General features: G+C 56.4%; 3 protein-coding genes across 3 annotated transcripts; 2 read left to right on the top strand and 1 right to left on the bottom strand.

The window, feature by feature from the left end:
- Positions 1-3,518: 3,518 nt before the first annotated feature.
- Positions 3,519-5,480, top strand: GGS23DRAFT_459127 (uncharacterized protein). Its single transcript, XM_051514094.1, has 2 exons — positions 3,519-4,079; positions 4,141-5,480. Exons 1-2 carry the CDS (start codon positions 3,787-3,789, stop codon positions 5,333-5,335), a joined length of 1,488 nt encoding a protein of 495 aa, XP_051373390.1. The 5' UTR covers positions 3,519-3,786; the 3' UTR covers positions 5,336-5,480.
- A 365-nt stretch (positions 5,481-5,845) lies between these two features.
- GGS23DRAFT_619330 (uncharacterized protein) lies at positions 5,846-7,880 on the bottom strand. The gene has a single exon (XM_051521000.1). The coding sequence runs from the start codon at positions 7,715-7,717 to the stop codon at positions 6,503-6,505; it is 1,215 nt and encodes a 404-aa protein (XP_051373389.1). The 5' UTR covers positions 7,718-7,880; the 3' UTR covers positions 5,846-6,502.
- An 895-nt stretch (positions 7,881-8,775) lies between these two features.
- Positions 8,776-14,101, top strand: GGS23DRAFT_459094 (Golgi CORVET complex core vacuolar protein 8-domain-containing protein). The gene is made up of 3 exons (XM_051514093.1): positions 8,776-9,179; positions 9,258-9,693; positions 9,757-14,101. Exons 1-3 carry the CDS (start codon positions 8,883-8,885, stop codon positions 13,875-13,877), a joined length of 4,854 nt encoding a protein of 1,617 aa, XP_051373388.1. The 5' UTR covers positions 8,776-8,882; the 3' UTR covers positions 13,878-14,101.
- Positions 14,102-14,143: the final 42 nt, after the last annotated feature.

The following is a 14,143-nucleotide window of genomic DNA, read 5'->3' as shown; positions in this document are numbered from 1 at the left end:
AAATATGTAAAAAAAATTTTTTTTTATGATTATATTAAATTTAAAATTAAATTACGTAATTAAATATTTAATAAATATTATATAAAAAACATTTTTTAACCTATTAATACGTAATTTAGAAACTTGAAAAAAATTTTAAGTTTTTTTAAGTTTTTTTAAGTTAAGTTAAGTTTTTTTAAGTTAAGTTAAGTTAAGTTAAGTTTTTAGAAAAATTTCTTAAGTTAAGTTAAGTTTCTATTCTCAAAAACTTTTTTAAGTTAAGTTAAGTTTTCATTTTTAAAAACTTAAGTTAAGTTAAGTTAAGTTTCGTTAAAACTTAACTTAAAAACTTTTTTTTACAACCCTGCCTGCTAGATGCCGGCGAGATACCCGCACGATTGCTGCATACATGGAGCAAATCTGTGGGGGGGCAAAGCCGTCGCATCGACCGTGTCTGCCGCCGGGAGAAGAAAGAGGGCCGAAAGGCAACGGAATGCCAACGCGGTGCGTGCATCGCAATTTTCATGTACCTATAACTATTGCCGAGCACGTCTGGAACGGTATATATGCCTATAGGGTATATTTAATTTACCCAGATGGACCTCGTGGGTTCTGTAGCAAGTCGCGCAGCGAGCCGCGCTGGTGGGCTGCGGTGCCGCCGCATATACCTACATATCGTATACCTCCCTCACCAAGCACGTCAAGGCGTGCGCCGTCTTACTACGCAGTAGTAACTACGACCATTTTATGGCCCCCCCCCCCCGCCTCTCCAGCAAGTGATGGGAAACGTGTCGAGCTTACGTAGCACTGGGATCGCGGGAGCTGCTGAATTAAATTAAAACTAAAATCTATCATTCCTGAATTAGATTTCGAATCCTACCCGGCGAACGGCGGGCCTGGGGCGCGTAGATGTTAGCGTTTATACGGGTTTATGGTACCTGTCTGCGGCTGACTCGCACAGAAGTGCCGCTGGAAGACTGGAGACGGAGAGAAGGGAGCAATACCAGAACATGTGTGCAGCAATGCCGTCAGACGGATACAGCGATTCGGTTAGCCAGGATACAACCCCAAGCTAGTTAGTGACGACGACGACTATATCACTATGTTGCAAGGGCACGCCGGCCGGTGTACCTACCGTTCGCAGGGTAACGTGCGTATGGATGGAGGGACGTATTACCTACTGCACAGTGGAATGCGCTGGTAGGCATGGTGATGTCCTTTACAAAATTGGGGGGAGGGGGGGGCGTAGAGGTTATAGGAAGGAAGGAAGTATATTTTACGTCTCTGTTCTACCTATGTACAGATAATGAGACGGGCCCACGACGACGGCGGCACGAAGGAACAGGTAGCCGTATAATCGCCCGTTCAGTCAGGAAAACCCCCCACGGCTAGATGTCCACGGTATCGTACCCGTGCCCTTCGCTCCCTACCGGTATTTTCCCCTTAGCGGTAGGGGCCATTTTGGTTAGGCACCTGTAGAGGTTATAGGGAGACAGACGGACGGACCCCTCTAGAACGTCTGCACCACCAACCATAGCCCGAGGATGCAGTGAGTATAGGTGTGTTATGTGTGCATGCACGTTGCCCACCCCAGAGGCGTCAGCTACTGGAATTCGCAGCGGGAGGGTTTCCGCCGACGTAAGAGCTGAAGGTTTATACGAAGGTAGGCACCTCTCCTGCCACACGATGTCGACGCAGAGGTGCTCGACGGTGTAATACCTATGTCAATATGTAGGTAGGCAGGTCAGCTCGACGTCCCATACCGGCCTACGACCTACATATGCATGCGCATGTGAGCCCCTCTGACTGTTTCTGTTCCGATACACAACAGCAGCAGCGACTTCAGTAAATAGCAACATGGATAAATCGTGCTGTTTTCCGTAGGACAAGGACAAGATACGCCTGGTCCTCTGATTACAGAAATAGTAAGGCATGGAGGATGGTGTCTAATACCTAGGTAGGTAGGTAGGCACTAAAGTAACCGTTTTCCCCATTCCCGTTTCGAAACGAAACGAACCTGGCCAGGAAATTATAACGGGGGCTGGGCAAGTCACACTGGCTGGCCGATCTTTGTTTTCTTTTTTGTTCTTTGGCCTCAATTTTTTGCCCGCACGCTGCCAATTCCTACCGGCCTCTGGCTACATCGAATATTATAGGTACCCTGCATACGTATAGCCCCCACCCACCTGGTATTTACCCGTCTACATACCTAGGTATATACCGTGGATAGACACATATCACACACACATATATAGCACCTACATAAGATGGAGACTACGAAGTAAACATACGGGAATAATCGATGATCTCATCAGCCAACAACCACGCTCTCGGGGGTCGCACGGGATAAGGTTGCCCAATTTGCTGCGTTTTCCACGCTCGGTCTCAGCCGTTGGCGGGCACCCGTATCTGGCATACCTAGGTAGCTGGCCGTGTCTCGCGTCGGATACCCAGAAGGGCCGCTCTCGGCTTGATACCTATGAGTGCTCATACCTCTGTACATATAGGCGCCGTCGCAACCTGTGGGTGCAAGGTTCCCATCCCGGCGAGCAGACGGCAGCCAGGAGTACGTACATACCACAGATACCATCGTGGCGGCCAAGGAGAAAGGACAGGACGAGGTCCAGGGCTGTTCTTCATTTTCTTCTTCCGGCTAGGCTGCGTCCCATCCAGATTCTGGGGCGGCCTCCTGATTGGCGACTCAAGACTTCGCAGCCACCTATCGATGGAGCCAAGACTTGCTTAGATTCATGGAATGGCCCGGCCTGGCTGTCTTTGCCTATCCTGCCCCCGGTTGCCCCCGTCGCAACCCTGACATGAATATAGGTTCGACTTTGGAGGTGATGTGTGTGATGTGGGTGCGCATGTACACTATCTGCCTGCCTGCCTACCTCGCAGGCCTTACGTAGGCAGGTAGGTAGGTAGGTACCTGACCTACCTGGTACGGGAGCCGGGCCAACTACGAAATACCTACCTACCTATGAGTATAGTAGATACCTCCCCAGATAGCCTACAAAGTCTCGAGATAATGGAGGCGAGGCATGGCACAAAGGACGACACCCTGCACGAGCCGAAGCCTGGATGCGTAAGGGTACATAGCTCCGCGGCGCAGATAGCTGGAGAACAGAGGTACATGTCCGCCGGCCGGCAACCTGGGACGGCTGCGCTTCACCACATCACAGGACTGTCAGTCTCCGTCAGGACCCGTCGGGGGTTTCCTTCCCCCCCTCCTCCTAAATTCCCACCCTGGCCTTTCCCATTCACATACTAGTCGGATCCTTTGCGGTCGCACCTCTGTTTTTTTCTCCACCCTCCCTGGCTTACAGGCTGATGGGAATTACCTGAGTATCTTCCAATCTACACTACCATACAACTTGCACACACCCTCACGTCCTCCTCATCCTCCTCCTCCTCCTCCTCCTCCTCCTCCTACTCTTCCTCTTCTCCAAACCAACCAACCAACCAAACCCACAATCGCCCGCCAGCCATCGGGCCCCTTTAGCATATCCTCTTCCGTAACAGAGACGAGGGAAGACACGGCCGACTTCATCTGCCTTCTATCATCTGGTTCCCGCTCCCTCCCGCCACGGGAAGACGCATGTCTTCCCAGCACGCCGAGTCTCTGATCAGCTTGTATCCGCAATAGATGGCATCGCGGCCGATTTTGCCGTCGTGAGAGGATCCTCTTTCGAGTCGCGGCCGCACCAGTCGAGGCCTTCCGTCGCCAATAATCATCTCGCTTTGTGATTGATCGGCCCCTTCTGAGTAAGCCTAGCGACGAGGCTATCTCCCTAACGGCTGGCGAAGATGGGCGTCCTGAACCAGGCTCTGGTGAACGGCGTCCACGTCGTCGTAAGGACCGTCGAGTACCACGCGCGACAGGTTGCAACGCCCGGACCCGACATTACGAGCAGCGTCGTATCTCCACTCCCGAGCTCTACTTCTACCATTCCTTTTAGTTCCACATCGACGACGCTGCCGCCCTCGACGCCTCCGGGTGATACCAACAACAACAACGAGCAAGGCAGCCGGGATGGCGCCGGTTCGCCCTTGCTGTTTTTCGTAGCCCTGGGATTCGGCGTCGTTTTTACCAACCTCTGGTGAGCTTCCGTTCCCACCTGAGTTGTCTCGTGGAAGCGCCCATGCTAACCGCAGAGACAGGATCATCGTGGGCGTCAAGTATTGCTTTCGATACAATGCCCGGAACCGTCAGCTGCGAGGACTGGATGAGAACGGAGAGCCGATCAACCTCGACAACATGCCGGCCAGACCGCATCGACGACGGCGTGAGAAGAAATTGATGACGATGGATGAGGTCAACGAGAAGTTTCCGATGATGAAATACAAGGCTTGGGTGGCGGCGCGTGCGAGTGAAGGTTTACCAACTGCGGGTGGCATCTCCGCCCCCCCGAGTCGCGCCAACAGTGTACGGAGCGTCGAAGGTGTTGCGTCGGAGATATCGCCGAAGAGACACGATTCCGACGAGGACCATCCCAACGCTCCCGCTACTTCGAGACCCACCGACGAAGAGAAGCCGAAACCTAACGCGACGAACCGTGACCCCCAAACCCGCGAAAACGGCGATGCTACGTCTACCGATAATCCGTTGACCCAAGCTAAGACAGTGGAGAGTGTATTGACGAAAGACCCCGACCGTCGCGCGAGCATCGACGATGACGACGATGACGACGACGACGAACACATTGACGCTGCTCTACCACCCGAGTTGCTAGGAACGCAGGGCGATACGTGCGCCATCTGTATCGATACGCTGGAGGATGACGACGATGTCCGTGGCTTGACGTGTGGCCACGCTTTTCACGCTGTCTGCATCGACCCTTGGCTCACGAACCGCAGAGCATCATGTCCCCTCTGCAAGGCTGACTATTATACGCCGAAACCGCGTCCGCCACCCGCCGAAGGTGATCCTACTAGCCCTACTTCCCCCGGCGCCGATCCGTCTCGCAACGACGGTCGGGTGAATATGCCGAGGTCTCCGCAGCGCACCTTGACGTCCTGGAGCAATTTCCGCGGGATGCCACGAGGCACGGCTTCGGATTCAGTAAATCAAGCTCGTCCGCCTCGGATCTGGCAGAGGAATCGCCCTGGACCGCGACAGCAGCAACGTGCGGAGCCGGCACCCCAACCGGCGCAGGCCGATAACGGTAGCTTCTTCTCCAGAGTTCGCAGCCGACTTCCGCCGTTCCGACGCAACGGGGGTTTACCAGGGGGTCGTGGCAATGAAGCTCCCAGAGCTAGTGAAGTGACGGCGTCTGGTGCCAATGGCGGTGCGAATACCACGCCGTCGCAGCTAGAAGCGGGCGTGCGGCCGTCTCCGAATGCGGCGACAAGCTAGGAAGCCTCTAATCTCCATAGACGTCGACTGTTTATCAACCAAATATATAAATTTGCATTTTTCCGCTGCTTCTTGAAGCATGCTTACATATCCTGTACACACGACCGCACGAGATAATGATTCCGCATGCCTACACCTTCTCTTAATTTTTCTTAACGCTGTCTCCTCACCCCTTCGCCTCGTTAGGCACATTGCGGCCTACCCGCCGGATAGCGCGCCCCATAGATCCTCTACCTCCAAACAGGTTACTTACCCAGGCTGCCCGAGAATCGAATCCACGGAGGGAACACATGTGCCAGGTTTCTCTTTTACGCCACTCTCGTCACACTGACTTACCCGCGTTGATTTTATTTTCTTCCCTTCCGGGTTTGACCTGGTTCGGGGTTCGGGTTCGACCTCACGTCAGTTGCGTTGACAGGGAGAAGAAGGGGCTGGGTATTGCTGGGGTCTAGACGCCCAGCGTTCTTCTCGTGTCACCCGAGTATTACGACTCTGGTAAGCGGGAGCGGATATGTGCGATGCACTCGTACGTTCAGCACCCATTCGACGAGTATTTTACCCCGTGGTCTAAGGAGAGACGAACGGATATCGCGTCGGAAGAGACGCTAGCTTTTCTTTTTTTCTTTTTTCTTTACCCTGGTACCAATGGCGCAGTGGAAGAAAAAGGGGGAGGTGGAAGGGTAGTTGGGATGGAAACAACTCGCCCGCATTCCTACATTATCTGCTCAAGGCGTCGTCGAGCTACGCTGCTATACGTAGCCATTCCCTACCCTCTCAGGCATGCATTTCCGTATACGAGTACCCATGTTTTTATTACATAGCCAGGAAGCCGGGGAGGGACAGAATGTCGAGAAATTCATATTTGCTATGGCTACAGATATGCGTTTTGAAGCAGCTCCAAAGGCAATAGCAATAACGATGAGGTCGACGTTACAGCAACGCTTGCGCGTATTCAGTGTGAGATGTCGAAGGAGGGGGTATCTTCGTAGGCAATTTAAACGGTATCCCTATCTAGCTTTCTACCTCGTGGGCCCATTCCAGCATTCCTTCCTTTCGCGTCCTAGCCTACTTACTTCGTCTCGTATCCAACACCGGTCCGCTTCCCTCCTCGGCGCTCCCGTCCGGTCTTCTCGACGGGTACCTATCTACGTAGGCCTCGCCGAGTTCTCAGAGGTACCTGCCGGGGGCGAAGCGGCCGCCGAAGTCGGCGGCGCGGTTGATCAGCTCGCGGCGCTGGGCGGCGCCGACGCGGGCGCCGGCGCCGCGCACGTCCTTGTCGCGGTCGAAGGCGCGGCGGCTGGGGTCGTCGTCCTCCTCGCCGGGGGCCAGCGGGCGGCCGCGGCGGCCCTCGGCGTGGGCGGCGTAGAGGCTGGGGCCGCGCGCGGCCTGCGCCCGCGACCGGATGAGGGCGTCGTCGTCGCGCTCCCGCTGCGGCTGCTGCGGCGGCGGCGGCGGCGCCGCGGGGTCGGCCCCGCGCCCCAGCACCGCGTCCGCCAGCCGCCGCCGCTTCTCCTCCGGCGTCTCCGTCCACAGACTGCCGGCCGACCCGCCGCCGGCGCCGCCGCCCCCCGCCGCCGGCAGCGCCGCCCGCGGCCCCGACGCGAAGCGCCGGCTCTTCAGCTTCGTCGGGTCCGGCGCCCGCGGCCCGGAGTCGCCCGTCGGCGGCGCGAGCATCCACTCGTCGCGCCGCGGGCCCGCGGCCGCGGCGGCCCGCGCGGCAGACTCGCGCGCCGCGCGCGCCTGGGTCTCTCGCTGTAGGTGCGAGCTCGAGCTCGCGAGCGCCGGGCCGTAGTCGTCGTCGTCGTCGTCCGAGGAATCGGAGGCCGAGTCGGGCGGTCGGGAGGAGAGCGAGGCTGGGGGGGGCGCGGGGCCGTGGACGCGTTTGGGTGGTGGTGCGGGTGCAGAGACGGAGACGGGGCCAGGGGCAGGGGGTAAGGCTGGGCTTGCTTCGGTTTGTTCGTCGTCTTCTAGGGGGATCTCATCGCGGTTGGAGGGCGGCAGGGTAGGTCCCAGGGGTTGTCTTCTAGGAGCTGCATGAGGAGGGCGAGGTGCAGGGAGCGAGGGCCCCGTCTCGCTGCCGTCGTCGCTGTCGAGGTCGACCTCGTCCGCGTTCGACGGCGGCAGCGCAGGCCCTACGGGTGCTCTGCTCGGCGGCGGCAAGGCGGGCCCGCTGGAAGCCGTCCTCGCTGCGGCCGGAGGCGCAGACGGGCCGTACCCGTCGTCGCTGTCGTCGTCCAGATCCACCTCGTCCTGGTTGCCGGGCGGTCTGTCTGCCGTCGCGCGCACCTTCGCGGCGGGAGAGCCAGGCGGCGAGCCGTCGTCCGAGGGAGAGCGCTTGCGCTTGGAGAGGTGCGGCGGCAGCTGCGGCCCGATGGACGACATGCTGGCCGGAAGGGGCTATTTTGCCTGGTTAGTTAGCCTGGGTATGGGCGGCGGGAGAGGCCGGGCGGTGACATCGATTGCCTGCTGGCGTGTGGTAGACGGAGGTTGGATAATTCGAGGTAAACCGACAGGCGGTGGTACTTCCAGTAGATACCATGTTTTCCCTGGCCGGGGATGATGACATAAACCTAACCCGTGCGTTCTTATCGGGACAGTGTAGGGATTAGCGCCCCCCGGGCGGTGGCTCGAGTGGCTCGCGCGTCTCCTATTACGCACGTCAGTATGAGCGAGGCTTGCCACCCATTGGCCGGCCAGGTGTGCGGTGCGTCTGCCCCACTATAATTCAGTCTGTTAGGTACCTTAGGTACCTACCCAGTATTAGGTACCTTCGGGTGGGTTCAGGTCGTCCCCCTGCCTGGGCCATAGGCCCAATAGCAGTATTCATAGTAAGACTGAGCTACGCAAGTGGGTATAATAAACCGCTTGCAGTGAGGTGCTTACGGTGTGTAGAGCAGGTACCGTCCCACGTTATCTCGCATACAGACATACCTAGGTAGGTACCTAAGGTAGGCAGGCAGGCAGGTATATCACAGGCACCCACCTATAGGTACCTACGTAGAGAGTATTGCACAATATATTATGTACCTACACAATCCCGCCCGGACAAGGCAGAGGCACAACCTCGCGCCGGCTTCTTCAACACCTACCTGCGTCTCTCCGCCTGCTACCACCTAGGCGCCGCCTCAACCATTCCCTACCTCCATAGGGCAAGCTGGACCTGGCGGTACGTCTCCAAATACCCTGCGTAATTCCCGCAACCCTCAGTCGTTATTCTGTCTCGAAATCTGCACACGAACGTATGCCCCTCCCGCTTTCTCTTCTGCGATCCGACCGAGCCCGTGTCCCGACGCTGCGACCATCCACTATCTAACATTGATCTCTGTCCGGCGTCCGGCAGAGCTCGCCGTGGAGCTTCAAGCTTACCCTATCTCTCTACAGATCCCGACCCCGACAACTGCGCCGCCGTGGGCGCTTTCTACTCGACGCTGCAGCCTCCACAGCTTCCCAATCCCAAACGACGAGCCCTCTTTTTGGAGTCATGCGCCCCATGCCCGCGTCTCGATGAGCTTGCCTTCCCCGCCGAGAAACCGATGGAGCTGCCAACATGGGAGATGACAATCTAGATCTGTCTCTGGACGGAGATGCGGCGTCGAGCGACGACGAGACCATCAAGGGCGACCAGGAGCATGACCACGTAGCCGAGATCGCCGAGCCACAGCGCCAGGATAGTATTGCCTCAGAGTCCCCCACCGAAAACGGCGTGATCGCAAATCGATATCGCCAACTGCTGCGCGACCATGAGGATGCCTCCGACGAGGGCTCTTCCGACGGTTTGCCCCGAAGGGCCGGCAGCCCGGTCGACTCCCTCCTCTCCGGGCCAGACGATTCCCCTTCCCTCCAAGTAAGCCGCCGTGGGTAGCGAAGGGGGGAGGCAAAGATGAAGTAAGGGAGGGAACGAGCCAGCTAACCGGTTCGCTAGGGCTCCATGGTGTCTTCCCCTGGGAGTAGCCGAGTCCCCTCCGTAGCCTCGTGGCCCGGTCTCAGCAGCCCCACGCCTTCGTTCCGGCCTTTCGACCGCCGGTTCCAATCTCGCATCACTTCGCCGTCTGCTCTGTCCCTGCGGCCATCTTCGCCCGCCTATCTCATGGGACACGGTAGGCAGGCCTCCCTCGCTAGTCCGTTCCCGATAGAATCCGGCGATACCGACACCGCGGCCCCCCCTTGGGAGGTCGTTCGATGGACGAGGCTCAGGAAAATAAACAGCCAAGCCTTCTCCGAGGCTGGGAAGCGCAACTTCGGTTCCCCTACGTGTATAGCCATTTCGGCATCTATCGTGTTGGGCACCACGAAAGGCATAATCCTAATGTTTGATTACAACCAGAATCTAAAAATGATTATCGGCCCGGGCACAAAAGGTTCGTTGTCCGCTCCAGCTCGTCCACTTTTTTCGGTCATTGGCTGATGTTAACGAGCTGCAGCGGTCGAATCCGGGGCCATCACTGCCGTCGCCATCTCCGCAGATCACACAACGATCGCCGGCGGCCACGCCACCGGAAACATCTTCACTTGGGACACGAGTCGGGTATCCCGCCCGTTTCTACACATCCCGCCTCTTGATTCGTCTCAGCTGCAGAACCGAACGTCGGACGGCCACCTGCCAAACGTGGCGATAATGCACCTCGGGTTCTTAGGGACGAGACATACCGCCCTCGTCTCCGCTGACGATCGCGGTATGGCGTTCTCTCATCTTGCCACTCGGGGCACCGGCGCGCTCGGGCGAACGGTTAAGACGGTCAGGATCCTGGGTCGCTATCCCGATGCACCACCGCCCGCCTCGGGCAAACCCCTCAAGCCCAGCACCGTGTTGGCTTTTTCTCCCCTGCCGCTTGGGAACATAGAGCGGGCAACCGACTTCATGGGGCTGACGGCCATGCTCACCCCCTATTTACTCGTTATCGTCTCGACGACACCAGTTGCGCAGACTCAACACAAGTCAGCTAGACCGAAAGACGTCGTGCCACATAGCGCCATGACTGGCTGCCTGTCGTGGTTTCCCGCCGTCAGGTTAAAAGTCCCCGATCCGAACACCGGCAGCACCATGTCCAAGGTCAAACTCGTTTACTGCTGGTCTAACGTGCTCACCGTCTTAGACGTGGACGAGTTGCCGGCTGAGGGGAAGGATAAGCCGCCCGTGCTAAAGTTCAAAGCGCGTAGCCGATGGAAATGCGAAGAAGCGATCGTCGCGGTTCAGTGGCTCAGCCGCTCGGTTTTAACCGTCCTAACCATCACTCAGAGACTCATTGTCCTCGAAGATCGGTCGATGAGGATGACCGAGGCCTTCGACCTAATCCACAAGTACATATATCACGCCGATGTCTTCTCTAACCAGCTGCACAGCCTCGTCGAGCAGCTCGACGAAGATGATACGGCGATGCATGGCGTGGTTGCGGACGCTTTCTACATGAGTTTCAAGGCATACAAGGGCAGGATGTTCCTGCTCGGCTTCAACGATTTGTCCATCGGCGCCCTGTCCAACTGGGCAGACCGACTCATTGCGTTGATGGAGAACGGCGACTACATCGGCGCGATTCGACTCGCAACTTCGTATTATACCGGGGATGCTAACAAGCTGACGATCGGGCTTCCTGAGGACGCCGCCTTGAGACACCAAATGGTGCTCGACAAGATAACGGAGATCATGAGTGCGTCTTTGAAGTATGCTTTCGGGCAGCGGCAAAAGAGCAAGGCGTCGATAGACGATCAGCATCTCCGGGATCTAGCCGAGACTTGCTTTGCCGCTTGCCAAAGTGTCGGAGACATCGACTTCGTATTCGACAGCATATATGAATGGTACGAAGACGGCGAGGTCGAGGGCATCTTTCTGGAGGTATTGGAGCCGTACATTCTAGAAAAGACCATATCGACTGTGCCTCCCGCCGCCGTCAAAGCAATGGTCGCACACTATGTCAGTAAAGGCTGGGAAAGCCGCTTAGAAGAGATAATCTGCCACATGGAGACGGCTACTCTCGACATCGACCAGATCACGTCGCTCTGCAAACAGCACCATTTGTACGATGCCCTGATTTACGTCTGGAATCAGGCGTTGCACGATTACATCACACCTATGATTGATCTCCTGGCGCTCTTAATACCCTTGGTGCAGAATACCGGTCACACATCCGCGCCAAGCTTGCCAGAAGACGAAATATATGGGGTTCATGCCCTAAAGATGTTCCCTTATCTGTCCTACACGCTGACAGGGAGGGTATACCCTACGGGCGAGAAGATGGAAGACGAAGTCGCTTCTCAAGCCAAAGCCGAGCTTTACTGGTTTCTCTTCTCGGGGAAGACCATCACCTGGCCGAAAGGCAGCGCCTACGCATTTCTCACTCGTCCGGCAGAAATGGGAGAGCCCCCTTTCCCTTACCTGAGAGTAATCCTCCAATACGATGCCCCGAGCTTTCTCAGTGCCCTGAACGAGGCGTTTGAAGATCCGTTCTTGAACGACTCGCAAGAAAAACAGCTCAACGGAGGCACCACAAAACACCTACCAGAGGAACAAATCTTCGGTTTAACTGTCGATCGTCAGTATGTCGTCACCATCCTTCTCGAGGTCATGAACTCCAGCGACTTCGCGCCGGAAGACACCATCTATCTAGACATGTTTATTGCCAGAAACCTTCCCATGTTTCCCCAGTATCTTCTCATACCGGGTTCCACGCTTGATAAGGTCTTGACTGGGTTGTGCGGCTATCCCGGGATCGATCTGGCAGAAGATGCCCAGCTGAGTGCGGAATATCTACTCTCGGTGTACCAGCCACCCGACGTAGCACCTTTGATTCCCTCCCTCAAGAAAGCCGGTTTTTACCGTATCCTAAAACGGATATATAGAAACGATAAGCAGTACGGGCAGTTGTTGCAAACTTACTTCGAGGATCCAGAAGACCAATCTGAAATCTTTGACTGCATTGCGGAATGCCTACGGCGCCAGGATAGTCTTCCTAAGAGGCAGGTCCAAGAAATACACGAGGTCATCAAATCTCATTCACGGGAGTTAGTCGAGCTCGACCCTACCCAAGCCGCCCAAACTCTAGGCGCTTATGCGCCCGAGCTGCACAGATTTGCTCTGGATTCACTTGACGACGGCTCCGACCTGCAATATGTCTACCTCAAAGCGCTGCTTGAGCCCGACTCCGAGTTTTCGACTCAGCAGAGTGCTACATTAGACCGAGATTTCGTTGAACAATATGTACAACTCATGTGTCAGCACAACGCTTCTCACGTGTCCGATTACATTGGTGTCCTTCAGGCCACAAATCTGAGACTCGAGAAACTCCTGCCCACCATGGAGGATAACGGCGTGGTTGATGCTGCCGTTATTCTTATGGCGAGAGAGGGACAAGTGCGGGATGCCATGAGCCGCCTAACGAAACACCTGGAAACATTGGAGTCTGCCCTCCAGGGTCTACTCGCCAACTCGGACCAGCAAGCTGACGACGTCGATATCCACGATGCTGCTGAAGAGCTCCTTAGAGACCTGCAGAGATACACGCATGTCGGTATCTGGTTATGTCAAGGCCAGATGAAAACGACCAAGAAGCTTAATGGCGTCCGTCGAAGGGACTCTCCATCTCCTGGCGACCTATCCCCCGACGAGGCGCTGTGGCTCGATTTGATAGACACTACCGTGCAGATCACGCGACGTCTGTCCTCCGTCGTCGCGCCATCCGGGTCAGACAGTGTCTCGAGCACAGCTTCGCCAACGCCAATGCTCGACAGCAACAAACTCGTCGCACTCCTGCGCTCACTTGTGCAACACACATTCACGGCACTCATGACGGCAACGTCTACCCAAAATGTAGGCCAGTCGGCAAATCGTCTCGTCGCAAATTCCGCGGGAAGTATCACATTCCTTCGGATTCTCCGAGCCTTCCTCACCCGTGCAGCGGCTACTTCGCCTAATCTCGCAGACCTGCGAGCTGTCCTCACGTCGATATTCTCGGCCTATGCTTATGAGGAGTCGATACTACAGCTCTCCAACCGACTCCTCGAGCAGCAGCTATTCGTGAACGTTAAGCAAGCGGTGGAACTCCGCCAGCGTGGATGGCGACCTAGGGGTTCGACGTGCGAGGCTTGCGGGCTTCGGGTCTGGGGCCCCGGCGTGGCTGGGAACGTCTTCGAGGCTTGGGAAGAGAAGCAAGCGAGCGAAAACAAGAGGCGAGAGGCGAAGAAAGCTGCTCTGACCGGCCAAGCCGCCCTGCGCGGAAAGGGCAAGGCCAATCCTCCTAGCCAAACCGAAGTCGAATCCTACAAAGGAAAGGGGAAAGGCAAAATCACGGATATGCACGTCCCGGCCCAATCGGAGGAGCCAGGAGCCAGGAGCCAGGAGGATGGCGGTGAAACAGTCTCGGAGCCGAACGGAGACGTTTCCAGGCGGCGAAAAGATCAACCCCTCGGTCCTCTCGTCGTCTTAGCATGCAGGCATATCTACCACAGGGCTTGCCTGGATGCATTACAAGCGAAGCGTGCCGTAGAAGGTGACAGAGAGGTGGACGAGTTCGGTCGTGAGGCGGAGTATAGATGCCCTATCGACGGCTAGGATAAAGCGAAGAAAGAGAGTGGGAAAAAGAGGATGCCGCTTGGCGAGGCACCAGCGCGGCCTCTGTACTTATGCGCGTGTACAATATGGTGGTAGCACGGCGACTTACTGTTGAGAAGTCTTCGAAAGAATTAATGTCGATTGGTCATGGGCGAACATTCCACATCACAACAATCGTGCCCGTCGTAGAGCAGCTGGATGTCGCCGCCCTCGTATATCCGAGCACCGCGCATCACGTTATAGGAAGCGATTGTATCAGCAACATC

Source organism: Durotheca rogersii (genome assembly GCF_024521655.1).
Source record: "Durotheca rogersii strain YMJ 92031201 chromosome Unknown GGS23scaffold_6, whole genome shotgun sequence".
In the NCBI taxonomy this organism is placed as follows: domain Eukaryota; kingdom Fungi; phylum Ascomycota; class Sordariomycetes; order Xylariales; family Xylariaceae; genus Durotheca; species Durotheca rogersii.
This window is presented reverse-complemented; position numbering and strand designations above follow the sequence as displayed.